Consider the following 25,207-nt stretch of genomic DNA (forward strand, 5'->3'; position numbering starts at 1 on the left):
ACAAACACCGCTCTGCTCCGTTTCGCATTACTGAATGCCCACTCCATTGCTAACAAAACTTTTATCCTAAATGATGTTTTTATTAGCGAGCATTTGGATTTTATGTGTTTGACTGAAACTTGGCGACGTGAGCTGGACCACACTGCTTTGAATGAATTATGCCCTCAAAACGTTTCCCGTTTCTCCTTTTATTATTGGTCATAATAAAACAAGCCGTTTCCCGATTTTGGTTTTTCAATATCAAAAGGAAAATCGGTTGGCCGTCATATACACGGACCAATCCATCCCTGGCCGAGGGGCTTGATGCCCGGTTCAACCCACCGCCTCGACCCACCTTAACGCCCTGCTTGAAGAGTAGGGAGAGCTGCTGGCAGCGACAGATGAGTACTCTAAATTAAATTAATCCAACCTATTGATTTAAATTGTCTTCGATTTCTGAATGCGCGGCCTTGGTAAACGTTGTTATTTTTTCATTGTAGGTGAGGAAGTGGATGAGAGGGTAAATATAATTTACAAGTCTGTTAGAGAAGAAGCTGGTATCCAGGGAGGGGGGAAAAAGCCAGACTCGAGCAGTATTTTCAACAACTTTTCGGCCTGCACTATCAAAGATCAGTGCACTGATTACTGACTTTCTTTCTTTATTTGCAAACACCGCAAATTCTCACCATGCAAAACCCAATGCAAATTGATCAAATTGGGCAAGCGTTTACTTGGCCTTCATCCTGCCCATGTCGATGCCCTATGTTTTTACACACAAACCAGGATCGAAGAACAGAAGCTGTGTCTGGACAAGACTTTGATGGTGGTGAATAGGTTTGCAGGTCCATGCCTGCGTTGTTTTCCTCCCTTGCAGTATTTTTTTTTGCACTGATGTGGGCGAAGTATACCATAAGGTGTAGGCCTATCATAAATGAATGTTAAAGCTGATTTACAGCTTTTTGTTGATATTCCTGATATTATGTGTGATTTCTGATTTCTATGCATGATGCTGTTGTCAATTATTATAGATTGTTGCAAAACATTCCCTCCTCCTGTGATTTTGTTGATGACGGAAAAAATATGAATGACGTCATCAGCGACTAATGACATCGACTCGACTCGACTTTCATCACATTAGAGTCGACTTTAAAAAATCTGAAGTCATGCAACCCTTACTGCTCACCCACAAATGCCTCAATGGACACGCACCTCATTACTTACAAGAACTCATCACTCCTCAATCCTCCACCCGCACTCTCAGATCTGCAGACAGCCTCCTCCTCCGAGCTCCCAGCACCAAGCTCTCCACCATAGGAGACCGAGCCTTCTTCTCGGCGGCACCTCGCCTATGGAACAGTCTCCCTATCCAGCGGAGGGCTGCACACAGTCTGGAGTCTTTTAAAGCTGGCCTAAAAACCTTTTTATTCAAAAAGGCCTTTGACTGCTGACGTGACTATGATCTGTGTATTTTATTATTTTTTCTTTATTATGCTTTTAACTTGTTGCTTTTACCTTGTAGTACTCTGAGATCCCTGATGAAGAGTGCATTACGAATAATATTTATTATTATTATTATTTTTATTATTAAGTGTTCATTTGTATGACAATTGGGGTGACAGTGGCTCAGATAATGGAGTGGTTGTCTTCCAATCACAAGATCGTGGTTTAGTCCCCATCTCTTCCACATTTTGAATTGTCCTTTGGCCAAACGCTAAACTTCCACTGAACTCTCACTCTGCCCCCGATATGCTCATCGGTGTGTGATTAAAGAGGACAAAAAGCACAGAAATGTTAGATGAGTGTATTAGAGAATCAGAAAAAATATATAAAGCAGAAGCTCTGCAGAAGCTATATAAGATTAAAAAGTCTCACAGAAGAGTGGAAAACTGACCATAAAGTTGAGAAACAAAAGTTGCTCTCACTGTGGGGTCATTCATTTCTTATGGCACACAGGAATCTGCCACTTAGCAGTGGTGTCATGAATAATACATGCACTGAGTTAATTAAAAAAATGTGCTCATGTAGTTATTGTATCATCAATAATATATAAAGAGTGCTTGTCCATATAGTCTTAAACAAAACACAAAGCATAAAAAAAACTGCAAAAAGAAATAAATAGAATAACATCTCCAGTAACTGCAGATAACGACATACAGTTAGACATGCATACAATTAAACACGTTTTTTTTAGAAACTTGTTTGATATTCTTAGATGATAGAACTGTTCATGACACAAGGTTACAGAGGGTTCACAACTTGACCTTAGAAGGTGGGCAAGAATTTAGCTTTAAAACTTAGAGGACATACATACATATGGTGGGCTCTGTGAGTGAATCAGTTGGCATTGGAAGCTAAGTCAGGTGTCCACAAACAGTACTGATCAAACTTTGGATGTACCCATGTAGACAGTTTGAATGAATAACTGTGTCAAATCGTTTGACTGACAATATACAGGACACACACACACAGAAGGGGAATAAGAGGTGCTACAGCGGGTGTGTCAGATCAACCTTTGTTATGTGGAAAATTCCCTGACTTTCACCCCTTCCTAAGCCAAAGACTATATACCCATGTGGAAACAAGGTAAAGTGATCGTCTACTGTTGATGTTGGCTGATGGTACTTTTTATTCATTTAGTCTGCAAACAACTAAAGGCAACTGACCAAGCTGAAAGTGACCGACAGGAGGCAAATTAAAATGAAAATCAGCCCTGCAGCAGCAGTCTTAAGGATTTGTCTTTTGGGATGTATCCATTAAACTTCTTACGACAAGTTAACTGTGATACATAAACTCTCACCTTGTCTGTATAACTACACATAACACAAAGTAAACTCCAATGTTGTTTGGTAAATTGTCATTTTTTTAACCTTGTATCCCCTCACAGGAGTGTGAGAGACATTAAAGAATGCCAACTAGCAGATTTTCTTCCCTCCTGATTTAAAAATCTTGCTTATGTCCTGATGGCAGGAAGATGTCATCTGCTAATTTACTTTTCTGAGGCATCAGCAGTACTAGTTAGAGAGGGTCGGCAAGTTCTTCTTGATACAAGACTGAATTAAATATTTGTATGTTTATTTGTATGCCACCTGAATTCTGATCTGAGCACTACGTGCATAAAGAACCTATAACATCTCCATTTGATGACTGAAAGCCTGTATTAATCACCATTCAAGGCATGTATACATAAGTAACAAATGATTTAGGACATAAATGAGCTGGAGGACTGTGCAAAGAAAATTCAGCTGCACACAGTGAAAACACAAGCGGTGCCAGCTTAACTGGAGAAATTTTGCAGCCAGTCTTGCAGTGCACCTGGAGCACAGTGGGACACAGGGTTGGATGAGACCGATTACATTTTTATATGTGAGGTAACGACTGGCAATCGTGCATCTAAAAGAAATCACAACTTTTTAAAACAGCAAATTAGTAAAGTACCTGCCCATTTTCTTCATGGAAGAAAAAAATGACCACTACAAATCTGTTTCACAGCAGGGAAGTTGTTCCAAGTTTCAAACCAACACACTTTCTGGAATTCCCATTCTCTGTTGGAATCCCTGATCTCTTTGTTAACTAGCATCTCCTCACGCAGAGAACCAAGTCATTCTCCCAGAGAAACACCTGCCATCCTCTTCCTATTTTTGCCATCCATTTACGAATCCAAGAGTTTCACTGTAAATAAATTACCATTTTACTTACTTGTCTTCCTCAGTCTTTGTTGGATCCTACCTGAGTACGCAACCCTAACAAAAAGGTTCCATAGAGGAGATGAAGTCCTGACCTCTAAAAAAAAAGCACTAAATTACATTAAATTGTGAATGGATGACACAGCAGATTTTGGTCAATTTTGCCAATACCCAGCACCTGTAAATACACCCAAATACAGTAAACAACAACAGGTTAAAGTAAAAGGTGGGAAAAAAAATTTGACGCACATGAATTGGTAATTTTGTGTCAAAGCCTTCTTCTTGGCATGAGACAGACCTCTGGCTGATGATGGCTTGGTGCTGTGACTCACACAGCAGGACATAGTTCTGAAGCCAACAATTCATCTTGACAAATGTTGCTTTCTGTTTCAGGTTTTGACAGCGTGGATCACTTATAGATGACTGAGGAAATGTTTAGTAACATTGCTTTTTTTTTTTTTAAGGCTACACAGTCATTTCAGCTGGTACTTTTTGAAAAAATAAAAAAAGTGCACTCTATTGTCATCCCCAACTAATTATAAATAAATTAAAGAAAGCAATAAAATCAGAGGACAAAACTGGCACTGTGAAGCTGTTCCAACCGACTAATAAGGACATGGCAATAATAAGTCCATTTGCTGACTTTGTAAAAGAGAAGCTGCTCTACTCTTGAATGTCAATACACCTATGCTGCCTGCCTCCAAAGAGAGGCTGCAAAGTCCCCAGAAAAGAATGGAACTACCCTAACTAACTGCCAAGCCAACATTCTCTAAACTCAAAAAACTTAAAATAGTTAACTGCTATATGAGGAATTATCTAAACACAATCATGAGTATTCAGTAAGTTCTTGAGGATTAATCTCCCAATCTCAACCCAATGAATTTTTTACTTGCTGAAGAAAAAAGCAATGGCTTAAAAACCAACAAACACACACACACACACACACACACACACATATATATATATATATATATATATATATATATATATATATATATATATATATATATATATATGCTCAAGATAAGGGAGTCTGCTGCTTTAGTTTAGGCCATGCCTTGTATTGTACCTTGTGTCATATAAGGGTACAACACTTGAGAATTGCAGCGATAAAGATTAAACCACATTTCATCATTAATTAAATACTTCTAAGTGAAGAGTCTAGCTTATTAGCCAGTTTAATTTTCTTTTACAGCACCCAGAACTTTTTCTATGTAGTCTTTGTATTCACAGAGCAGCTCAAGTCCTATCTAAGGCAGACCGTCTTAAACTTTCCTGGCCTATAAGCCAAATTTAATCATCTGAATATCGCCCTGGGACCCTGGCTCATTAAAATGCAGTGGTAAAGTCATCATGTCTCTGGAATCAGGTCGTCTCTCAACTCCCGGTATAAGCCATTTCTGTTTTAGACTGAAGACAGAGATGCTCTCTAACTCTGTGTTCTCCAGCTAAATTCTCTTCGAGTTCAACCCAAGTTCATTCCACTTTGTGACTTTTTTTTAAGTTGTAGCCTATGGCCTGTACAGCCTAATCTCAGTCTGCATCAATAATGCAGAGACCACAGCCTGTTAACATCTCAGCCTTTAGCAAGAGGTCTGCTCGACAACACTGTGCTCAAACAAAAGCAGGCTGAGGATGTCTCAGACTGGCACCATGAGAACATGAGCACTGAAACCTGGTCTATTTTAAGAGCAAGAACATGATTCTCTTGCACACACACACACACTATGTAAAAATATAATGGGAAATATGGATGAGAAGATGAATACACTGCTGCTGTATAACCAGTTGTACACACTCTGGGACAAAGCCACATAAATTAATTGTGTGCAGTGTGCAGTATATGAGTGTGCAGCATGTACACACACATAGGCATAATCAGGGGTGTGTGTACTAAGTGGCTCATGTGGCCAGTCTATTAAATTACCACACAGAAGCAGAGCAGCATGCAGTATAGTATTCCTCAGGAAGCCACCTCTCACCCTGCTGCATCTCATCATCACAATGTTGGGAAACATGTCAAGCTGCCAGATGAGAACCTATCAAACTATTCACAAACTGAACACAATTTTGGTCTATTCCATCCTTACTAAGATGTTATCTTTGTTTCAATGATATTCAGGGTCTGCAGCGCTAAAAAGCTATACAGCTATACATGACAAGTGCATGCAAATCTTTCATTTGAGCAAAAAGGAAAACCTTCTGAAGAGGATTCTTTTAGGGTAGTAGTACCATAAATGTGAAATGTGTATCTCATTCGGCAGCAATTTCTCCCATGCAGAGCTTTCACTGAATTATTAAATCACTACTTATGTTTTGCAGTTAAATTAATATGCAAACAAGGACAACTCAAAACACTCGAGCAGTAAGCGAAAGCACTTTCTGAACATACAATTTATGTTTTCTGTGAAACACATTTAGAATAACCCCATTATCAAATTGCTATCTCCAGCACTTTTTGGCTGTTTCAAGAGCTTCATAACTAATTAATCAACAACTTAATACGTTAGTTTCTGGACTGCTTCAAACCAGTAAGCATATGACACGAGATAAAAACTAATAATTTTGTTAATCTGACCAAAGCTTGACTTTTAAAATGCGAATTAGCTTGAATTGGAATGCATCTTTGAGGTGTCATTTTGAAATGATTCGTTGTAATTTGGCGATATATTTAAAAAAAAAAAAAAAATTAATTTAATTGAATTTAATTGAGCTCGACTCAAATGGGCTTAGGCATTCCGCACATGGTCAGCACCATCAGACAAAATCACCATTCACGTAACTTAAAGACAATGTCTGTGCTGTGAATTTGGCTATACATACATGTATATTGATTTCCCATAGAGACAAAATAAAGCTAAGAACAATTCTGCTCAGAAGATTTAATCGAAATATGATAAAACATAAAAAAGAAATATATATTAATTGAGGGCTTGCAGACGAGAGTAGGGACTTAGTTGGCATTTAACCTCACCGCACTAAAAGACCTAGATGCACAACACAACACAAAGCACGTTTAAATGGTGATAAAAAATAGTGATATATCACTAGTGGTATATCATTCCAGCATGTATAGGCTAGCTAGATGACTAACAAACTAACCTAACAATAGTTTGACTCTTTAGTCCTTTTAGATGGTGAAAATTCATTCTTCTTCTGTCTCCGTTTTTGACTTCTTATAGGCTTTGCTAGTCTGAGAGCACTCACTGCTGCTGTCTACCACAGGTAAGACAATAACTGCTCATGAGTACTTCACATCACCTGCTTGACTGCTCTCATTTTCCGTACAGCAGTCATGTTCATAAGTTCCTATTGGACGTTTTTAGAGAAGCCATACAGTGCAGGTTATGTAAAACATGAGACACTGGTTACTGATGTGAACTCAGTGACCTTTCAAGCTGATCTTGTTGTTGTGAAAAAAATATTTAATTTGTTACAGCATCTTATGTTAAGATCACTGGGTTACCTCAGATGGCCTTTTGAGGGCACCCTATGATTAAGATGAACATTTAAGAGCTATAGCACTACTATACAATGTATCTAGTTACTAAGTAGTCAACTTTTTTTTTTTTTTTAAATCAACTTTTCTACAACCACATCCTTATGAATCAATCAAATGCCAGTTCTGAGTGTGACGTCTCAATCACTCTCCAGTTAGTTTTTTTGCTCAGTCAGGGTGAAACAAATGGCACCTTTACCACTGTTAACACAATTAACTCCAGTAATCTCACACAATTCCTAATGTAGATTCACCCACATTCAGTCTGTGCACAAGTCTAGTCAGCCATATCTGAAAAGACCTGAGGACCTTTTGGATATTTGGTAAGATATGCAGTAGCACTGAGTCAAATGTCAGCTGTGCCTCTGTCTTCCAAAAAAGAGGATCCCTAATCTTCAGCTACTGCAGAATTCAGCCGCATGAGTGCTGACGAGGACCAGAGGGCGGGGCAAATTACTCCAGTTTTAAAATCGCACCATTGGCTCCCCGTACGCTTCAGGATCAATTTTAAGGTTCTTTTACTCGATTTTAGATGTCTTAACGGTCTTGGGTCTTCTTACTTATCAACCCTCACGGATCCTGAGGTCTTCCAGCACTGGCCTTTTAATCATACCACGTGTTCGATTGAAAACACACAGGGAGGCGGCTTTTAGTTATTATGGCCCCTGATTGTGGAAAAGTCTGCCGGAGAACCTCAGTGCCGCAGAGACTGTTGATGTTTTTATAAAGAGTCTCAAGACTCACCTTTTTAATCAGGTTTTTATTTTATTTTTTTGATTTCCTTTATTCCTTTTAATCAAACTTTTTATCATATTTAATTTTTGTTCTATACTATTCTAATTATATGTTTTAACTACATGTTTTAGTTAGACGTTTTAACTACATGGTTTAATTTCACGAGCTGAAAAGCATTTTATCTATTTTGTTAATTATTATTACTATATTATTATTATTATATTTTACTCCTTTAGTCTTTCAGTTTTTAGTTCTAGTGTTTCCTCATGGGGGCCTACCACACTGGGAGCGGCTTTTGGTCCACTAACGGGGGTGCTGTCCTGTGGACTGCTCTGGCCCGGGTGGCTGGAGGGCTCTGCACCTTGGTGTGGGGCCTCGTGTCTGCCCACTGTCTCTGTGGCGGCGCTCCCTGTAGTCGTGGGCCTGGAGCCCTCTCAGTGTTGTCGGCCCCCAAGGGTAGCTTTTTCCTTGCCTTAGGCCTCGATGCCCAGCCATGTCTCTGTCTAATAGGTGCAGTGTGTCTGAGCTTGTGTGTGCGTACGTGTGTGTGTGTGTGTCTATATGTTTCTGTGTCTCCCTGGGTATTTATGGGGGTGGGAAGGTTTATTTGTTTTGTCATTGTTGTTCGGTTCGATTCCCACTTTCGCCACTCAAAAACAGATAGGCTTACCCCCATGCTCCCTGAGCACTGGATTGGCTGCCCACCATAGTGAATGGCTTCTATCTCCATGAGTGTGTGACCCTGTGCATATGCATGTGTATGTGTGTTCAACAGGTGCCAACCTGGATGGGTCAAATGCGGAGAGTAATTTTGTGTGAATAACATGACAATTTAGTAATCTTAAATTGCTTGAGAGAAATTGTGGTATTAAGCTGCTTTCAAAAACCTTTTGAAGTTGCTGTTGAAAAGATTCAAATAAAAAGTGAGCCTGCAGCATAAATATGATTAACTTTTCTTGATTTAATATACAACAGCATGACAAATCTTTTTTTACATAAACGATTACATGACATGGCTATAATATCAACAACTGGCTAGAGCCATGCATGTGTGTGTTTGGGTTCAATAGTCAGACATAAGTGTGTGTAAGATAAAGAAGGAGTGTGGGAGTTCAGGTTGAGGCTGATCTGTCAGCGGCAGACAAGACCCGTCAAGTCTCACTACTCTGTCGAACACACACTCAGCCTCTTGCCTCGGGAGGTGAGAAGCTGCTAATTGGCAAGGGCAAAAAACACACACTGACTGACAGTCAGGTACAGTCAAACACACAGGCTAGTAAGAACAATGAGACAGACGGATACAGAAGTCTGGCTCCGCGAGGCACTTTTGCTGGGTGTCTGCTTTGCAAAACTCAACCTGGCAGACAAGAACACATCACTATAGCTAAGAATACACACTCTTTGTCAGCTGACTTTCTCCTCAACTGTCCCTTTTGGATATTTTTTCATGATTTGATGGTTCTATTCACCTATAAATTAATAGGTTTTACCTGTGCAATATAGCCTGTGCACAGAGCCGACATTAAAAATACAAAAACTCTCACTCTCTGTTGTTTGATTTAAACTAGGGATACACTGATCCGATATTTGGATAGGGTAACGGTACCGATATTGAAGAAAATTCGAGATTGGGTATCGGTTACAATGGGCCGTTCCATATCGCTGATTTAAAAAAAAAAAAATAAATTAGTTAATAAAAATTCCCCCTTGTCCTGTCCAGCATTGGCACTCATTCAAGGGCCTTCTGCCCCCTCTAGTGGTGAAAAAAATTAAGTTGGGACTACCTCGGATTTTTTTTTAGTTTTTACCAAGCTGGAGAAGCTATTGTTTTATTGATATGCTTTTCTAATAGATGTTTAATTCCCATTTGTAATAAACTATATAAAGAGCTGATTGCTATTTATTTTGAAAGTCCACCAACCAAGCTAGTGAAGCTATTGTTTTTTTCTAATATATTTTGTAATAATAATAATATTTTGTTTTACGTTGGATTTTGAATCCCTAATTGCTCTGACTGAACCAGCTACACTTGTTATATTTTTATGGTTAAGATTGTTTGCACAATTATCAAACAAAAAAAATAGCAAAGAAATGTTTAAGTCAAGTCTGACGTTGCCTTGCACAAAAGAATGATCCCAGTCTTTTCCACACAATGAAACTTACCGTTTGTTACCATAATTCCACGCTGTTTTTCTGTATCGTATTGGCAAGACTAATCATTAAAAAAAACGGATTGTATCAGGAGGCAAAAAAATCTGGATCGGGACATCCCTATTTTAAACATAGAATTAATTCAACAACAGACTGCTATTGTTATCAATAGCATCTACTTCATAGATGCAATTTTCATAATTATTTTTAAATGACAACTATTTACAAAGCAATAATCTTACATTAAGTCAAGTTTCAAAAAAATAGGAAACCCTGGCCTAAGCATCAAGTGCCAAATCTATTTAAATGACAAAGTATAAGAAGAACATATACAAATGGGAATAAATATACAAGTTAGGTATGTTAGTTCCTTAACTGTGTTCGTAAAAGTAGTGTTTTTGTAAGAGATAACTCTTAAGGCAAAGAGGGACACCAGCACTCTGATAGTAACTCGTAGCTTGTAGTACCACAACTGAAAAGAGTCTGGACTGACAGACTTAAGCAACTTATATGTGATTTGGGCATTTTAGGTCAGTGGAATTCAAAGAGTAATGGTCCATGACCAGATGGATTGTTGCATACTGGACTATTTGCAGGTGTGAGATAATCATGACCCTAAACAGGAGTAGGGTGGTATAATGAGTCAGATGACATGACCAAGAAATACATGCAACAATGTAGGGGGAACAAGATCATCAAGTATGACACCAAGGTTGCTTTCTTGGGAAGACAGCTAAAGCACTGATTTTTGTTGAATAAGTGTTTGATTGATTGATTAGATGAGATGATCAGCAGATCAGTCTTACACCCCTTTTCCACCAAATAAGTTCCAGGGCTGGTTCGGCGCCAGTGCTTGTGCTGGTTCACAGCTTGTTCAACTTGCGAACCAGCTAAGAACCAATTTGCTTTTCCATAGCTCGGGGTGCTAAGGGGAGCCACGTCATTACGTCACCGTATACGTCAGTTACGTCGCTGCACCTTGGCGCAAACATCAAAGCAACAACAACACAGAGAAGAAGAAGATTTTTTTTTTTAACAGCACTTTATTTACTCTTTGTATCAAAACACATTTCACAACTTACTTAACAATAAAAGGATCAATCAATTATTTTAGAAAATGTGCAAATTGCAGTTCTTCTTCAGCCACCTGGCATAAAATCCCCTCATGAGCCCAGTGATGTGCAAATTCTGCAATGTTGCCGGTGACTCTGTGGAAGCAAAACTCCAGCCTCAGTCTGGCTTTAACGTTGTACCTCCACAGAGTCACAGCATCCAGGGTCGATCCTCCCTGCAGTTTGTCTCTGCGGGTCAGATAAATGGACAGTTTGGCTTCGCCTACGAGAAAATTTAAAAGTTGACATTTTTGTTTTTCAGTTTTTCTATATCTGACACCACAAATAAAACCAGGGACAGTAAAAGTAGCACCAAATAGGTTAAAAACACGAGTTAAAACGATAAAAAACTCTGTTAACCTATTGCACTCAGTAAAAACATGAAAAATGTTTTCGGGCAAACCACAGAAAGGGCACTCGTTTAAAACACTGTGAGTAAAAACAGATAAATAGGCATTTGTGGCTATGGCACCATGTAAAATCCTCCACTGGAGATCTCCAGTTCTCTTTTTTATTGGAGGTTTATATAGAGTTCTCCATTGTGGGCTCAGTCCACTCAGCCTTTCCGTCCACACACTCTCAGCTCTATTGTTCAGTTTAGTCCTGTGGAAGTTCTTCACACAGTTCATGTACAATGTCTTTTTATCCGCCTTGTGCAGGCTTAGTTTGTCCTCTCCGCAGACTTTCAGCATCGGGCCGCTGAGCTCTGTAAATGTTGGTTCCAGGTCTATCTCCGGGTACTGGTCTGTGGCGTCGGGTTCGGCCTCTCCTCTGCCGTACCTGAGGAGAAGGTCTTTCTCTGTCTCTGTCAGCCTCTTCCTCCATAACTCTAGGCTCCTCTCCATCAGGCGGACAGAGCGCACCCCCAGAGTTGAGCCCAGCGCCCGGCTGCCAGTCAGTGCAGGTCCTGCCGCATCCACCAGTTGCCTCAGACAGATGATCTTTGACCTGCACAGCGCCCCCGCCAGCCCAGGCACGTTGCTGCAACACACATCAAGCCTGGCACCACATATCAAAGGCTCTTTTAACAACCAGTACAGAGAGTCACGCTTCCCGCTCACGTCATGTTTAAACATCGCCCATGATTTAAAACTACTCTGATAAAAAGGAGGCAACCCACTTACTTTTAGAGAATTAAAATCAGTTAAAAACAGAGCAGCATCCAGCCCCAGGTTGTTGACACGCCTGAGTATGCAGCTGGCCACATCCCACCACACCAGATCTTCAGGTCCAGTCAGATACCTCTGAATGAACTGGAGCCTGAAGGTGGCTGTCCTGCTAGCCAGGTGGACCAGGCCCTGGCCCCCCTCATCTCTGGATAAAAATAACACACACTGTGGTACCCAATGAAACTTATCCCAACAGAAACTAACCATCTTTGCCTGGATCTCCGCAACGAGGCCCGATGGAGGGTCCAGGCAGGTCAACCTGTGCCACGATAAAGAGGCCACCAGGTTGTTCAGGACCAGCACCCTGCCTCTAAATTACATTTTACCGTGGAGCCATTTCCACTTGGCTAGTTTGCTGTCGACCGTTGTGTTGATGTTGTCCCAGTTTTTCTTTGTGAAGTCATTGTTGCCCAGATAAATACCAAGGTATTTTAAACCTTCTTTTTTCCATGTTAGGCTTTGAGGGAGAACTGGGAGGCCTTCACGCCACTCGCCAACAGCCAGGGCCTCGCTCTTCCTCCAGTTCACCCTCGCAGCCGACACAACAGAAAATTTCCCAACAACAGAGTTTAAAATGTTCACATCCTGTTGGTCCTTGATAAAAACAACAACATCGTCTGCATAAGCAGATAAAACAACACGGCTGTTAAAACCAGGTAAAAACAGGCCTTGAACAGATGATCTTATCTTCTGTAGGAGGGGTTCCAGGGAGAGTGCATAGAGCATCCCAGACAGTGCACAGCCCTGCCGGACGCCTCTATGCACCCTAAAAGGAGCACACAAGCCACCATTAAACTTCAGCACACTCTCATTGTCACTGTACAACACTTTGATCTTGGCTATAAGACCTGCGCTGAACCCAAACCTCTCCATGACCTTCCAGAGGAAGCTGTGTTCAACGCGGTCAAAAGCCTTTTCTTGATCTAATGAGATCAATCCAGTGTTTATGCCTAATAATTGGAGACCTCCAAAACATCCTGAATAAGGTAGATATTATCTACCATAGACCTGCCGGGTACACAGTACGTCTGGTCCCGGTGGAGAGTCTGCTCCATGGCTCCTCTCAGCCTGTTGGCTAAGACCTTGGACAGTATCTTATAATCTGTACAGAGGAGAGAGACAGGACACCAGTTTTTGATGTCTTGTAGGCAGCCGGTTTTCGGTAAGAGGGTGACTACCGCTCTCCGGCAGGACAGCGGCAGTGACCCAGACACCAGGCTTTCCTCAAAGACATCCAGGATGTCTTGGGCCATGATGTCCCAGAAAGCCTTATAAAACTCCACAGTGAGTCCGTCTATGCCCGGAGCCCTTTGCCCCTGCATGCTCTGCAGCGCGGCGTGCAGCTCCTGTGGGGTCAGTGGTTTGTCGAGCTGCGAGTTGACTTCTTCAGACAGCTGAGGAAGTCCACCACAGACTTCCTCCATCAGCTCTTCGTCCTCCTTGTGCTCACTCTTGAACAGCAAGGTGAAGAACTCGACAGCTCTTTTCCTTATAAGACCCGGCTCTGTCAGCTCCTGTCCTGTCTCCGAGAGCAGAGAGTGGATCTGTCTCTTCTGCCCTCGTCTCTTCTCTAGTGTGAAGAAGTAGCTCGATGGAGCGTCCATCTCCCTGATGTCTTGTACCCGGGACCGGACCAGTGCACCCTGTACTTTAGTGTCCAGCAGGTCGGCCAACGCCGTCTTTTTTGACTTTCAATATATCCTCGATCTCCTGTGGACTCGCTCTCACACTCGAGATCCACAATATCAGTCTCCAGATCTTTGATAGATCTGTGAATGTCACGTGTGACATTGAGCGTGTGCTGTTGACAAAGAAGTTTAATCTGCACCTTTCCATGGTCCCACCACTGCCTCAGACTGACAAATTCACTTTTCCTCTGTCTAAAATCATTCCAGTAAAAGTTTAAAACCTCCCTGAAAGATTTATCAACAGTTAAAACAGAGTTAAAATGCCAATATGCGCTTTTGGGTAAAATATTCCTAATAAAAGCGCTACATAAAACCAGAGAGTGATCAGTAAAACCAACCGGTAAAATCTTACACGTTCTGACGACACTGACTCTGTGTTTAAAAGCATAAAAGCGATCAAGTCTGGCCGAGGAGATTCTGTTTTCGCTAACGTGGGACCATGTGTACTGTCTGCAGCTTGCGTGCATCCTTCTCCACACGTCCACCAGGCCATGGGAGGAGACCAGCTGCCTCAAGGCATGCTGGGATGCTGGATGAGGCTCTGCGTGGTTGCGGTCTAAAATGTCATTATCTGTACAGTTAAAATCCCCGCCCATGAATAAAAAATCCTCCGAGCTGCAGCTGTTTAAAACATCATTCAAGTTCTCCAGGAAGCGTTTCCTCTCCGTACCGTTGTTGGGGGCATAAATATTGATAAAAACCACGTTAAAAAGCTCAAAATGGGCTTTGACTAAAAGGCACCTCCCCTCCACAACGTGCCGAACCTCCACAGAGGTTGGAGCAAATTCTCGGGAGAATAGGAAGCCCACACCTCCACTGAGGTTGGTATGATTAAGATCAACTTAAGATCAACTCCCCTTCCCATTCTCTGCTCCACTCTGCCTCATTTCTATCATCACTGTGCGTTTCCTGTAAAAATAGAACATCTATGTGCTTCATTCTAGCTGTGTGAAATACCAGTGCCCTCTTCCTCTCTTCCCTGGCACCATTGACATTCAGACTTGCTATTTTAAAAGTGTCCATAATGACGACAGAGATGTTAAAATGCACAGTGAACACAAACAGTGAAATAAATAGAAATAAGATCCGTTGTTTATTTAACATTAAAGACCGAGCTGTTTCCTGACTTTGATCATTTGCTTCCGGAGCCTGTATATTTCCTGCTCAGTCAGGTCTGAATCAGCTCTTTGTTTAATCGTGGTTCTGGCTGAATTATAAAACCCCTGCAGGTCAGGGAAGTGCTGTTCTATTATGAGACCTTTCATGCCTTTGGTCTTCTGTAGGAAACCTTTCAGCATGGCAGGAGGATACATCTGAACAGCAGTCTGCTGGGTGTGAGACAGCACGCTGCTGCTGTCAGACACGCACCCCTCGCTGTCGCTGCTGTCAGACAGACAGGCAGGCCTGCCCTCTGCAGCACCCGGTGTGCCTGCCAGCCGTCCAGCCTTACCGCTGGCCATCACAATCACCACATTCTTTCTTTTGGTGCGCTTTTTCTGAGGAGCAGGACTCTCTCCAGCCTCACAGGCCTCCATCTCCTCAGCTTCAGCTACTGCACCCTCCTCGCACAACTCATTTACTTGTATTTCAGTGTCTTATGTCTCCAGTTTTTTACTTATTTCACACTGTTGATCTGCGACTTCGGACTCCTCACACAGTCCTCCGGTTACATTCCCTACCTCTTCCAACACACCTACATCCTCACCTGCCCCTTCCAACACACTTATTATTGGATGTCCCCCATCCACTTCACAACCAACATTACCCATCTCACTCCCCTCAACCGTTTTACCCACCTCTGTGATCAATTCACCCTCTTCTTCACCTACCTTATCACCTGTCACCTCCCCGGCCCGGAGCACCGCGGCCGGGACAGGCCCTGATCAAATGTCCCTCCTCACCACACCCAAAGCACTTTACAAACGATGATGTCGCGAATAGAATATATTCGAAATCATCTACACGGACACGGAAACGATGATCAAACACGTCCTCCTTGTTGTTGAGGATCATGTACAGCTGCCTTCGGTGAGACACCACGTGTCTCAGCAGGGGAGACTTGCAGCCTGACAAAACCTTCCTCAGTGGTGACACTACCTTTCCGTGTCTTGACAGTTCCTTTATCAGGAACTCATCACTAATGAAAGGGGGGACGTTTGATAGCGTGATTTTTGTGGCTGGCTGCGTTAACGGCAGCACCGGCTCAAACATCCCGTTCACGGTGATGCCTGTCTCCACCAACCTTTTAACGTGCTCCACCTTCTCCACAAACAATACCACCGCCTTATTCATGCGGGCAGCAGACTTAACTGCGCCGTGCCCGATCACCTGCCCCACGGCCAGCGCCACTTCTTCCACGCTGCACGGAGAGCCGGCACCAACCCTGATGCCGTGCTTCCGTGACAGCATGGAGAAGCCACTGGACGCCATTTTGGCCTCCCAGCAAAGCTGGGAAGCACACCAAACAAAACAACAAAAAAACGAAATTAAACTTTCCACACACTACACAAAAGACTCAACACCAACACAACTAATGAAACATTAAACAAATTTAGACAAAGATAGAGAAAAAAAGGTAAGAAAATCGCTTTCACTCTCAGTCTTTCTCTCAGCTCCACTTCCACACCTCTCACACGAAGAAGAAGAAGAAGAAGAAGAAGAAAAAGAAGAAGCAACAACAACAATGGATGACTTCACGTTTGTACAGCTGCTGCTTCTGGCTTTACAGTGCTTCATTGGGATCAGAAAATGGCAGATCTAACATGTTTGTGTTGATCGACAGGGTTTTGAGTGGATGCCGATTGCGTTCTAGGAGACAGGTAAAAACCTAATATCACTACATATCTACCACAGCGGTAGATATGAGCCTTCTTGCAGTCCGCTGATGTAAGTAGTTCTTTCCTCTAGCCCAGCCAACCATTTTTTTCTGTCCCAGAGCCAGTTCTTTGTCAGTGGAAACAGAAAACCCGGTTCCAAACTAAGCACTGGCCCCGAACCAGCCCTGGAACTAATTTGGTGGAAAAGGGTAGAGAGGTTTGGATGAACGTGGGGTTCCTTCATCCATGTGATTATGTTAGAAAGAAAAGCTGAGATTTTGTGCTGATTCTGTGGAGTCGTCTGACAACAGTGATAGGTACGAGGGCCAAAAAAGATGGTATTTATTCCAACGGCAGGATGCCCAATACCTTAGGGCAGGGGTCGGGAACCTATGGCTCACGAGCCAGATGTGGCTCTTTTGATGGCTGCATCTGGCTCGCAGACAAATCTTTAATTAAAAAAAATAAATAAATAACCTTAAAAATATAAAACATTCTCGTGTATTTCAATCCACTCATTTCCTACCGCTCATGTTCATGGTTTTGAGCGGCTTTTGGGAGGACAGCTGTGGCCAATCACAGCTGTCCTCCGGGACAACGGCAATTTTTATTGGACAATGTGTCACACGGGTCATTGTGAGGTCAGGAAGTAAACTTCCCTCCTTTTAGTCAAGGAGTCAGCTAACTAATTGCAGAAACCCTTTTGACGAAGAAGATGGCTAAAAGAAAAAAAGATGAGGAATATCGTACTTTTCAGCAGGAATGGACAGAGGAATTCGCCTTTGTGGAGAGAGCAGGTTCTGCATTGTGTCTAATATGCAATGATAAAATCGCATTGTTGAAACGGTCAAATATAAAACGGCCCTTCGACACACGCCATTCTACATTTGCATCCAAATATCCTGCGGGGGACAGCAGGAAAAAAGCATGTCAAGAGCTACTGTGCAGAGTGCAAGCTAGTCAGCAGCAACTCCGTGTTTGGACTCAACAAGGTGACTGGAATTCGGCTAGCTTTGCTGGTGCTTTAGCGATTGTGAGAAGCGGAAAGCCATTCACGGATGGGGAGTATGCCAAAACATTCATGGTTGATGTTGCCAATGAACTTTTCGACGACTTTGCAGATAAAGACAAGATAATCAAACGAATAAAAGTCATGCCTTTGTCGGCAAGGACTGTTCACGATCGTACCATCATGATGGCAGATCAAATTGAGGCAACACAAGTGAAGGACATAAATGCCGCACCATTCTTTTCTCTCGCTTTGGATGAGTCAACAGACATAAGCCATGTATCCCAGTTCAGCATCATTGCAAGGTATGTTGATGGTGACACACTACGTAAGGAAAGTCTTGCTGTTTTGCCTGTGAAAGGGACAACAAGAGGTGAGGATTTATTCAAGTCTTTCTCTGAGTTCGCTAAAGAAAAAAATCTACCGATGGATAAACTTATTTCGGTGTGTACCGACGGTGCTCCGTGCATGGTAGGGAAAAACAGAGGATTTATAGCGCTTCTTCGTGAAAATGAAAAGAGACCCATCCTAAGTTTTCACTGTATCCTACATCAGGAGGCGCTTTGTGCTCAGATGTGTGGCGAGCAGCTTGGTGAGGTGATGTCACTGGTCATTCGGGTGGTCAACTTTATTGTTGCCCGAGCTTTAAATGATCGCCAGTTTAAAACACTGCTGGATGAAGTTGGGAATAATTATCCTGGTCTGCTTCTGCACAGCAATGTGCGTTGGTTGTCAAGAGGGAAGGTGCTCAGCCGTTTTGCGGCTTGTCTGAGCGAAATCCGGACTTTTCTTGAAATGAAAAACGTCGAGCATCCTGAGTTAGCTAACACCGAGTGGCTAATGAAGTTCTACTATCTCGTGGACATGACTGAACATCTGAACCAGCTCAATGTGAAAATGCAAGGCGTTGGAAATACAGTGTTATCTCTTCAACAAGCAGTGTTTGCATTTGAAAACAAACTGGAACTCTTTATCGCCGACATTGACACATGTCGTTTACTACACTTTGAAAAACTGGGAGAGTTTAAAGATGCATGCACAACAAGTGACCCTGCTCAACATCTTGATCTTCAGCAGCTGGCGGGCTTCACATCTAAACTCCGGCAGTCATTCGCCGCGCGCTTTGGAGAATTTCGTGAGCGCACACGTCTTTTTAAGTTCATCACCCATCCACACGAGTGCGCGGTGGACAGCGCCGACCTGAGTTACATCCCCGGTGTCTCTGTCAGAGACTTTGAGCTACAAGCTGCTGACCTGAAGGCTTCAGACATGTGGGTAAATAAGTTCAGGTCACTGAATGAAGATTTAGAAAGACTTGCACGACAGCAAGCAGAGTTGGCGAGCAAACACAAGTGGGGAGAATTAAAAAAACTTCAACCCGTGGACCAGCTGATTGTCAAAACTTGGAACGCGCTTCCCGTCACGTACCACACACTGCAGCGTGTGAGTATTGCTGTATTGACAATGTTTGGCTCTACGTATGCATGTGAGCAGTCTTTCTCACATCTAAAGAACATTAAAAGCAACCTACGATCACGTTTAACGGATGGAAGTCTCAACGCCTGCATGAAGCTTAACCTCACCAAGTATCAACCAGACTACAAAGCCATCAGCAAAACCATGCAGCACCAGAAGTCACATTAATGGTAAGAAGTACTTTATTCATCATTTGTTAGCAACAGCATTAAAATCAAAATGCACACATTTACTTGTATTTAGTGTTAAATATATTGTATGGCTCTCACGGAATTACATTTTAAAATATGTGGCGTTTATGGCTCTCTCAGCAAAAAAGGTTCCCGACCCCTGCCTTAGGGCATCCTGTTAGAGAGATGGTGGGACATGTCATGGAAAGGATGCGTTTCCTTCCTCTGACAACAGCTGCAGAACCGTTTCACTAGATTGCACAATCTTAACATCGGAATGATTTGGATTAAGGAGGTTTTTCAATCTGAGAAATTTCACAAAACTACCGTTTCAATAGCCTTAGCCTTAATAAATATATTCTATTTATATATCTTTAATTTTGCTGAATATAAGCAGCAAAATTGGTTCTTCGAATGGATTCTGAAACATGCGATAGCAGCAAATCATTTATCATTTATGTGTGAATGAAAGTGCAATTGCAAGGGAAATTTAACAATGTAGTTTGTCACAGATGTCCTGCTCTTAGAGAAAGAACTGGCCTGGGATGGTGATATGCCTTCAAAAAAAGAAGAGAGGTTGTCACAGAATCGTGACTGAACTGCTGACGTTACTTTCTCTGCAGAGAAACTTAAGTTGTCAGCAAAGAGGTTTGTGGCTGTCACTTGTTGAGGATTAAAACTAAAGCCTAAGTTTTGAAGATGGAGAATAGTTCCCAAGAGTCTGTGGGAGGTGCTGATCTGATCATTGTAAAAAGCAGTTATGGCGGAAATGATGCTGGGCACCAAAGAGGATAGGAGTTGTGGGTAGCCCACAAGATCAGACATGACCAGACATGAGCTCTATGTAAAGCAGAGAGTCTACTTTATCGTTCATGCAACACTCAAAATGTTTAGTTTAACACATAAAACATGTGGTTTTAGTCAATAAGAAAGTTAAGGTTTTCTGTGAACAACTGAAATTAGTGTTGTGGTGTCGAGTGATTAGTGTTTAGTGATTAGTGATTGATTGAAGAGCTTTTTACAAGGGCCCGTGTGGACACATCCTGATAGCCCGCAGATAGTTTTATTCAGAAAATATTTACCAGTTTTATCTATTGTATAATTTCACAATATTTTACTAATATCAAAATGCTGATTTCATATTTTCAAGCACAGCTATCCGTTTATACACAAAAAGTGCAATAAATTAAAACAAATCTAACCTGTAGATTGGGCTGTGTGATCATAAGCAACAACCAGAGTCAAGAACATTTTTAAATATCAAAGCAGTAGTTTGCAGTTCACTTGAAAAGCAAGTTTTGTTTACTTTGAGTGTTTGGCACCAGAAACACCTTGAGCATCATCTGTGCTGAGTACAATATGTCATCAGGTCCAAAGATCTTCACAAAATATATCTGATTTAGTTGTTTATGGTTTAAAAGTTGTATCCTGTCAATCAGTATCAGCTGCAGTAAATGTAGCAGTTTGTTGAGTGACTATGGCTGAAAGTATGCAATAAGTTCTCCTGAAAAACATTTCAGCACATAATTGTAGAGGATTTGTATTTTTTCAGATTTGACAAAGCAAAGCAAATCTGAATTTGAGTATGTCGCTACACCCCAAGTCTCAAAAGACAATAGTCTCCAGCTCTGCTAGCTCAGTGACAGCTTGATGTAAACACCCCATAAAGCTTGTCAGCCACTTGCTAATGTTATGTCAAGCCAAATAACTTCACTCGTTCACTCGTTCAGACTCCAGCACAGTGAATTAATTTGAAATAATTCTCCATTCAAGGATGATAATAACTTATACATCTGAGTTGACTGAATAAGTTTTATCATGACATCTTCACATAGGGTACAAGAGTCAGCCAAGTTCAAACATCAGAAAAAGAAAAGATTTAAAGTCAAGCAGCAAACAGAAATGTCTGTTTAGAAGGACAAATATTGGTACTTGGTAGTACTTGGTATTCTCACTTTTCTGCTGGCTTCACCATTAATCATAGATGTTCTTTCATTGAACCCAACTAATCAAGCTTTACCTCAACAGCACGCCTCATCAGTGTTGCAGCAGAGGATAAAGATACAACATCACCTACTCCAGCTTCCTGTTTTGCTGCAGTGCACTCTGCTGCCACAGCCAAAGACTGACACAGCAGCCAAACGCATGATGCATGTGTGTGTAACAGAAAAAATAGCATGAAAATGTTTGCGTTTTAGAGTAGGCATGTTTTTTTTGGAGAAAGTGGGGTCACAGACTGGTAATAAGACAGAAATAAACAATTAGACTATAGCTTCAAGGATACTCGCTTAAGGGGTTCTGGACTGAAACTTTCAGGACAAGCAGTGGCACTGTAAGTTTCCAGAGGGCTTCTATACAGCCAGCCGGGCAAGGAACAAAACACAAACTCAACATCTAAATTCACAAAGACAGAAACTCCTGCCCTTCATGCAATTCATCAGTGAACAAAGCTCAGAATATGTAAACCCTATCAGAGGGCTCGGATAAAGCACAGCCGCTGTGTTCTGACACAGTACAGTGTCGCATGCACATCTGCAGTCCCATAGGGCTGTTAAGAGTTTCATACTTTGAGACATGGGTCTGTTGGGATTGTTTACAGATCTCACTTCACCACCACTGTCACTTTTGAGTGGTCAAATAATTGAAAAAATTATTTTAAAATGATTTAACCCGCATCTCTCTTTTTTTTAAGTCTTCAAAACAAACAGCTAAGGACAACGCAAGTAACAAATCACCACTTTTTCCCCCTTTAAATGTGAGGATGCTTGGATGCTGACATTTTTGTACCGTGGTCTTCATCCCACGCTCCAGGGTTGAACCTAACACACGGATCTGTATCAACACACTTCATGAAGCTACTCCACCAGTTCATCAAGTGCATTGCTCCCCTGATTAGCGTGACTAAACGTTGGGCAGCCTCTTGGCCTAAAATATGAGTGTCACCTCAGACTTCTAATCATATTTCGCAGCTAGATTGTTAATTCAAATCACAATGGACAAAACAGCTAACGACACAGAAGACACAGAACAAATTGTCTCGGTGTCGGTGACAACCGCAAACAAGGAGGTCATGACCATTGAGAGACGCAGCGTTACAACGAAGGGACAAACATAGCGGACTGGTGCTGTGATCCTTGCGGATGGATGAGTGCCAGAGTTAGCCTGTCTGATGGCTGCTCACTTAGCTTAGCTTAGCTCGGGGTCTGGCGCAGCTTGGAAAGCGGGTCAAACTGTACAGCAACTTCCACCATCAAACCCAAAGTCAAATTCCGACTGGACAGCCTGACTAGCGTTTAGCCACGACAGCTAGCATAACGTCAACATTCTTCTATCCGCCTACGACTACAGAAATATGCATTTTAAAGGCGCAAGTGTACAATAATTTAGAAAATGTCACAGGCTTCCTACCTGTAAATGCAGTGGTTCTCATGCAAACCCGCCGTGGCTCGGTATTTAAAAGTCTTGCTGTTGTGTTGCTGTTAGACGTCAAGTCCAACTGCACTACAGTGATGTCAGGGCTGGGAAGCAAAATAAAGCTCAGCTGTCCTACTGTACTGTGCACGGTGCTGACAGCCGGGTGGTAAATGGCGCTTTGTCGACACCTGCAGGTCACTTAACACAAGAAGCAGCCAGAGCACCAAAGGTTTGACACCTCAGCGTTTCACAGGTTGAACGGGTCAGGAAAGGGTACAATGAAGCATCCCAGCGAAGGAACGTTTACAAATTTGAATGCAAAGTAGATTGTGTTGTCATATCATAATCTAATGAAAACCAATTAATCAGTTTCAAAATAATCCAATTCATTCATATAAAGCCAATTCAAAAACAACATCCTCGCTAAGAAAACCAACATATTGCACCGAAACTTGTCTTCAGTCCAATCTCCCGTCCTGAGCGTGCCTGAAGCGACTCATTTTTAACAGGAAGAAACTTCTGTCAGAACCAGACTCAGGTAGGGTGGCCATCCGCCTCGAGCGGCTGGGGTTTGAGAAGACAGAAAAGAGGGAGGAAAAAACACCATAACACCATTCAAAGGATACCCGTTGGAACAGGGAAACACAAATTAATAACCAAAATAATATCACATCTACATAATATCATTTGAGAAATTAAACAGGGGGAAAAAGAGAGCAAAGTGAGGAAAGGTGTGACAGATGAGGTCCCCCAGCAGTCTAAGCCTATAGCAGCTTAACTATGGGATGTTTCAGGATCATCTGAACTATCCCTAACTATAAGCTTCATCAAAAAGGAAAGTTTTAAGCCTAATCTTAAAAGTGGAAAGGGTGTCTGCTTCCCGGACATTTACTGGCAGCTTATTCCACAAGAGAGGGGCCTGATAACTGAAGGCTCTACCTCCCATTCTACTTTTAGAAACTCTGAGAACAACAAGTAAACCTGCAGTTTGGGAGCAGAGTACTCTGTTAGGAAAATATCTTACAATTAGATCTTTAAGATATGATGGAGCTCAGTCATTAAGAGCTTTATATATGAGGAGAAGAATCTTAAATTTTATTCTGAATTTAACAGGGAGCCAATGAAGAGAAGCTAAAAATGGAGAAACATGATCTCTGCTGTTAGTTCTCATCAGAACTCTGGCTGCAGCATTTTGGATCAGCTGGAGGCTTTTCAGAGAATATGTGGGACAGCCCAATAATAAGGAATTACAGTAGTCCAATCTTGAAGTAACAAATGCATGAACTAGTTTCTCTGCATCACCCTGAGACAGGATGTTCCTAATTTTAGCAATATTACGAAAGGGAAAGAAGGCAGTCCTAGAAACCAGTTTTATATGTGCGTCAAATGATAAATTCTGGTCAAAAATAACTCCAAGGTTCCTCACTGTAGAACTAGAAGACAAGGAAATACCATCTAGAGTAACTATATAACTAGACGATTTCTCCCTGAAGCGCTCAGGTCCAAAGAGAACAACTTCAGTTTTATCTGAATTTAGAAGCAGACAGTTCTGAGTCATCCAGGTCTTTATGCCTTTAAGACTGACCAACCTATTGGTTTCATCTGGTTTCATAGACAGGTACAGCTGAGTATCATCAGCATAACAATGGAAATTTATGCCATGCTGTCTAATAATGTTACCTAATGGAAGCATGTATAAAGTAAAAAGAATCGGTCCAAGCACAGAACCCTGAGGAACTCAATGACTTACTCCAATGTGTGAGGAAGATTCTTCATTTACAAGAACAAACTGGAATCTATCAGATAAATATGACTTAAACCAGCCTAATGCATTTCCTTTAATCCCTATAACATGTTCAAGTCTCTGTAACAGAATGCTGTGATCGATCGTATCAAATGCAGCACTGAGATCCAACAGGACAAGCACAGAAACAAGTCCGCTATGTGAGGCTAAGAGGAGATCATTGGTAACTTTCACCAGGGCTGTTTCTGTGCTATGATGCACTCTGAATCTTGACTGAAACTCTTCAAACAGATTATTTCTATGTAAATGATCACAAAGTTGAGCTGCAACTATTTTTTCTTCAGACAAAAAAGGGAGATTGGATATAGGTCGATAATTATCAACACTTCTGAATCAAGAGTAGGTTTTTTAAGTAAAGGTTTAATTACAGAAACCTTAAAAGTCTGAGGTACATATCCTGTCAACAAAGACTGATTGATCAAATCCAATATGGAAGTATTGATTAAGGGGAAAACCTCCTTGAACAGTCTGGTTGGGATTGGGTCTAAAATACAAGTTGATG

The 25,207-nt window shown here is 41.8% G+C and overlaps 1 protein-coding gene across 2 annotated transcripts in view; it reads right to left on the reverse strand.

The window, feature by feature from the left end:
- The window catches only part of LOC140316885 (low-density lipoprotein receptor class A domain-containing protein 4-like), a 360,196-nt gene extending 337,194 nt beyond the window's left edge, over nucleotides 1-23,002 (reverse strand). The window contains exon 1 of one of the 2 annotated variants that reach the window (XM_072394939.1): nucleotides 22,896-23,002. In XM_072394939.1, the coding sequence (XP_072251040.1) occupies nucleotides 22,896-22,917 (22 nt within the window). In that variant the 5' untranslated portion in view covers nucleotides 22,918-23,002. The remainder of the gene's footprint in view (nucleotides 1-22,895) is intronic. The other variant, XM_072394937.1, reaches the window with a different exon arrangement.
- Nucleotides 23,003-25,207: the final 2,205 nt, after the last annotated feature.

The sequence above is a fragment of the Leuresthes tenuis genome, unplaced genomic scaffold, assembly GCF_036924035.1.
Source record: "Leuresthes tenuis unplaced genomic scaffold, fLeuTen1.0.hap1 SCAF_10, whole genome shotgun sequence".
Lineage (NCBI taxonomy): Eukaryota > Metazoa > Chordata > Actinopteri > Atheriniformes > Atherinopsidae > Leuresthes > Leuresthes tenuis.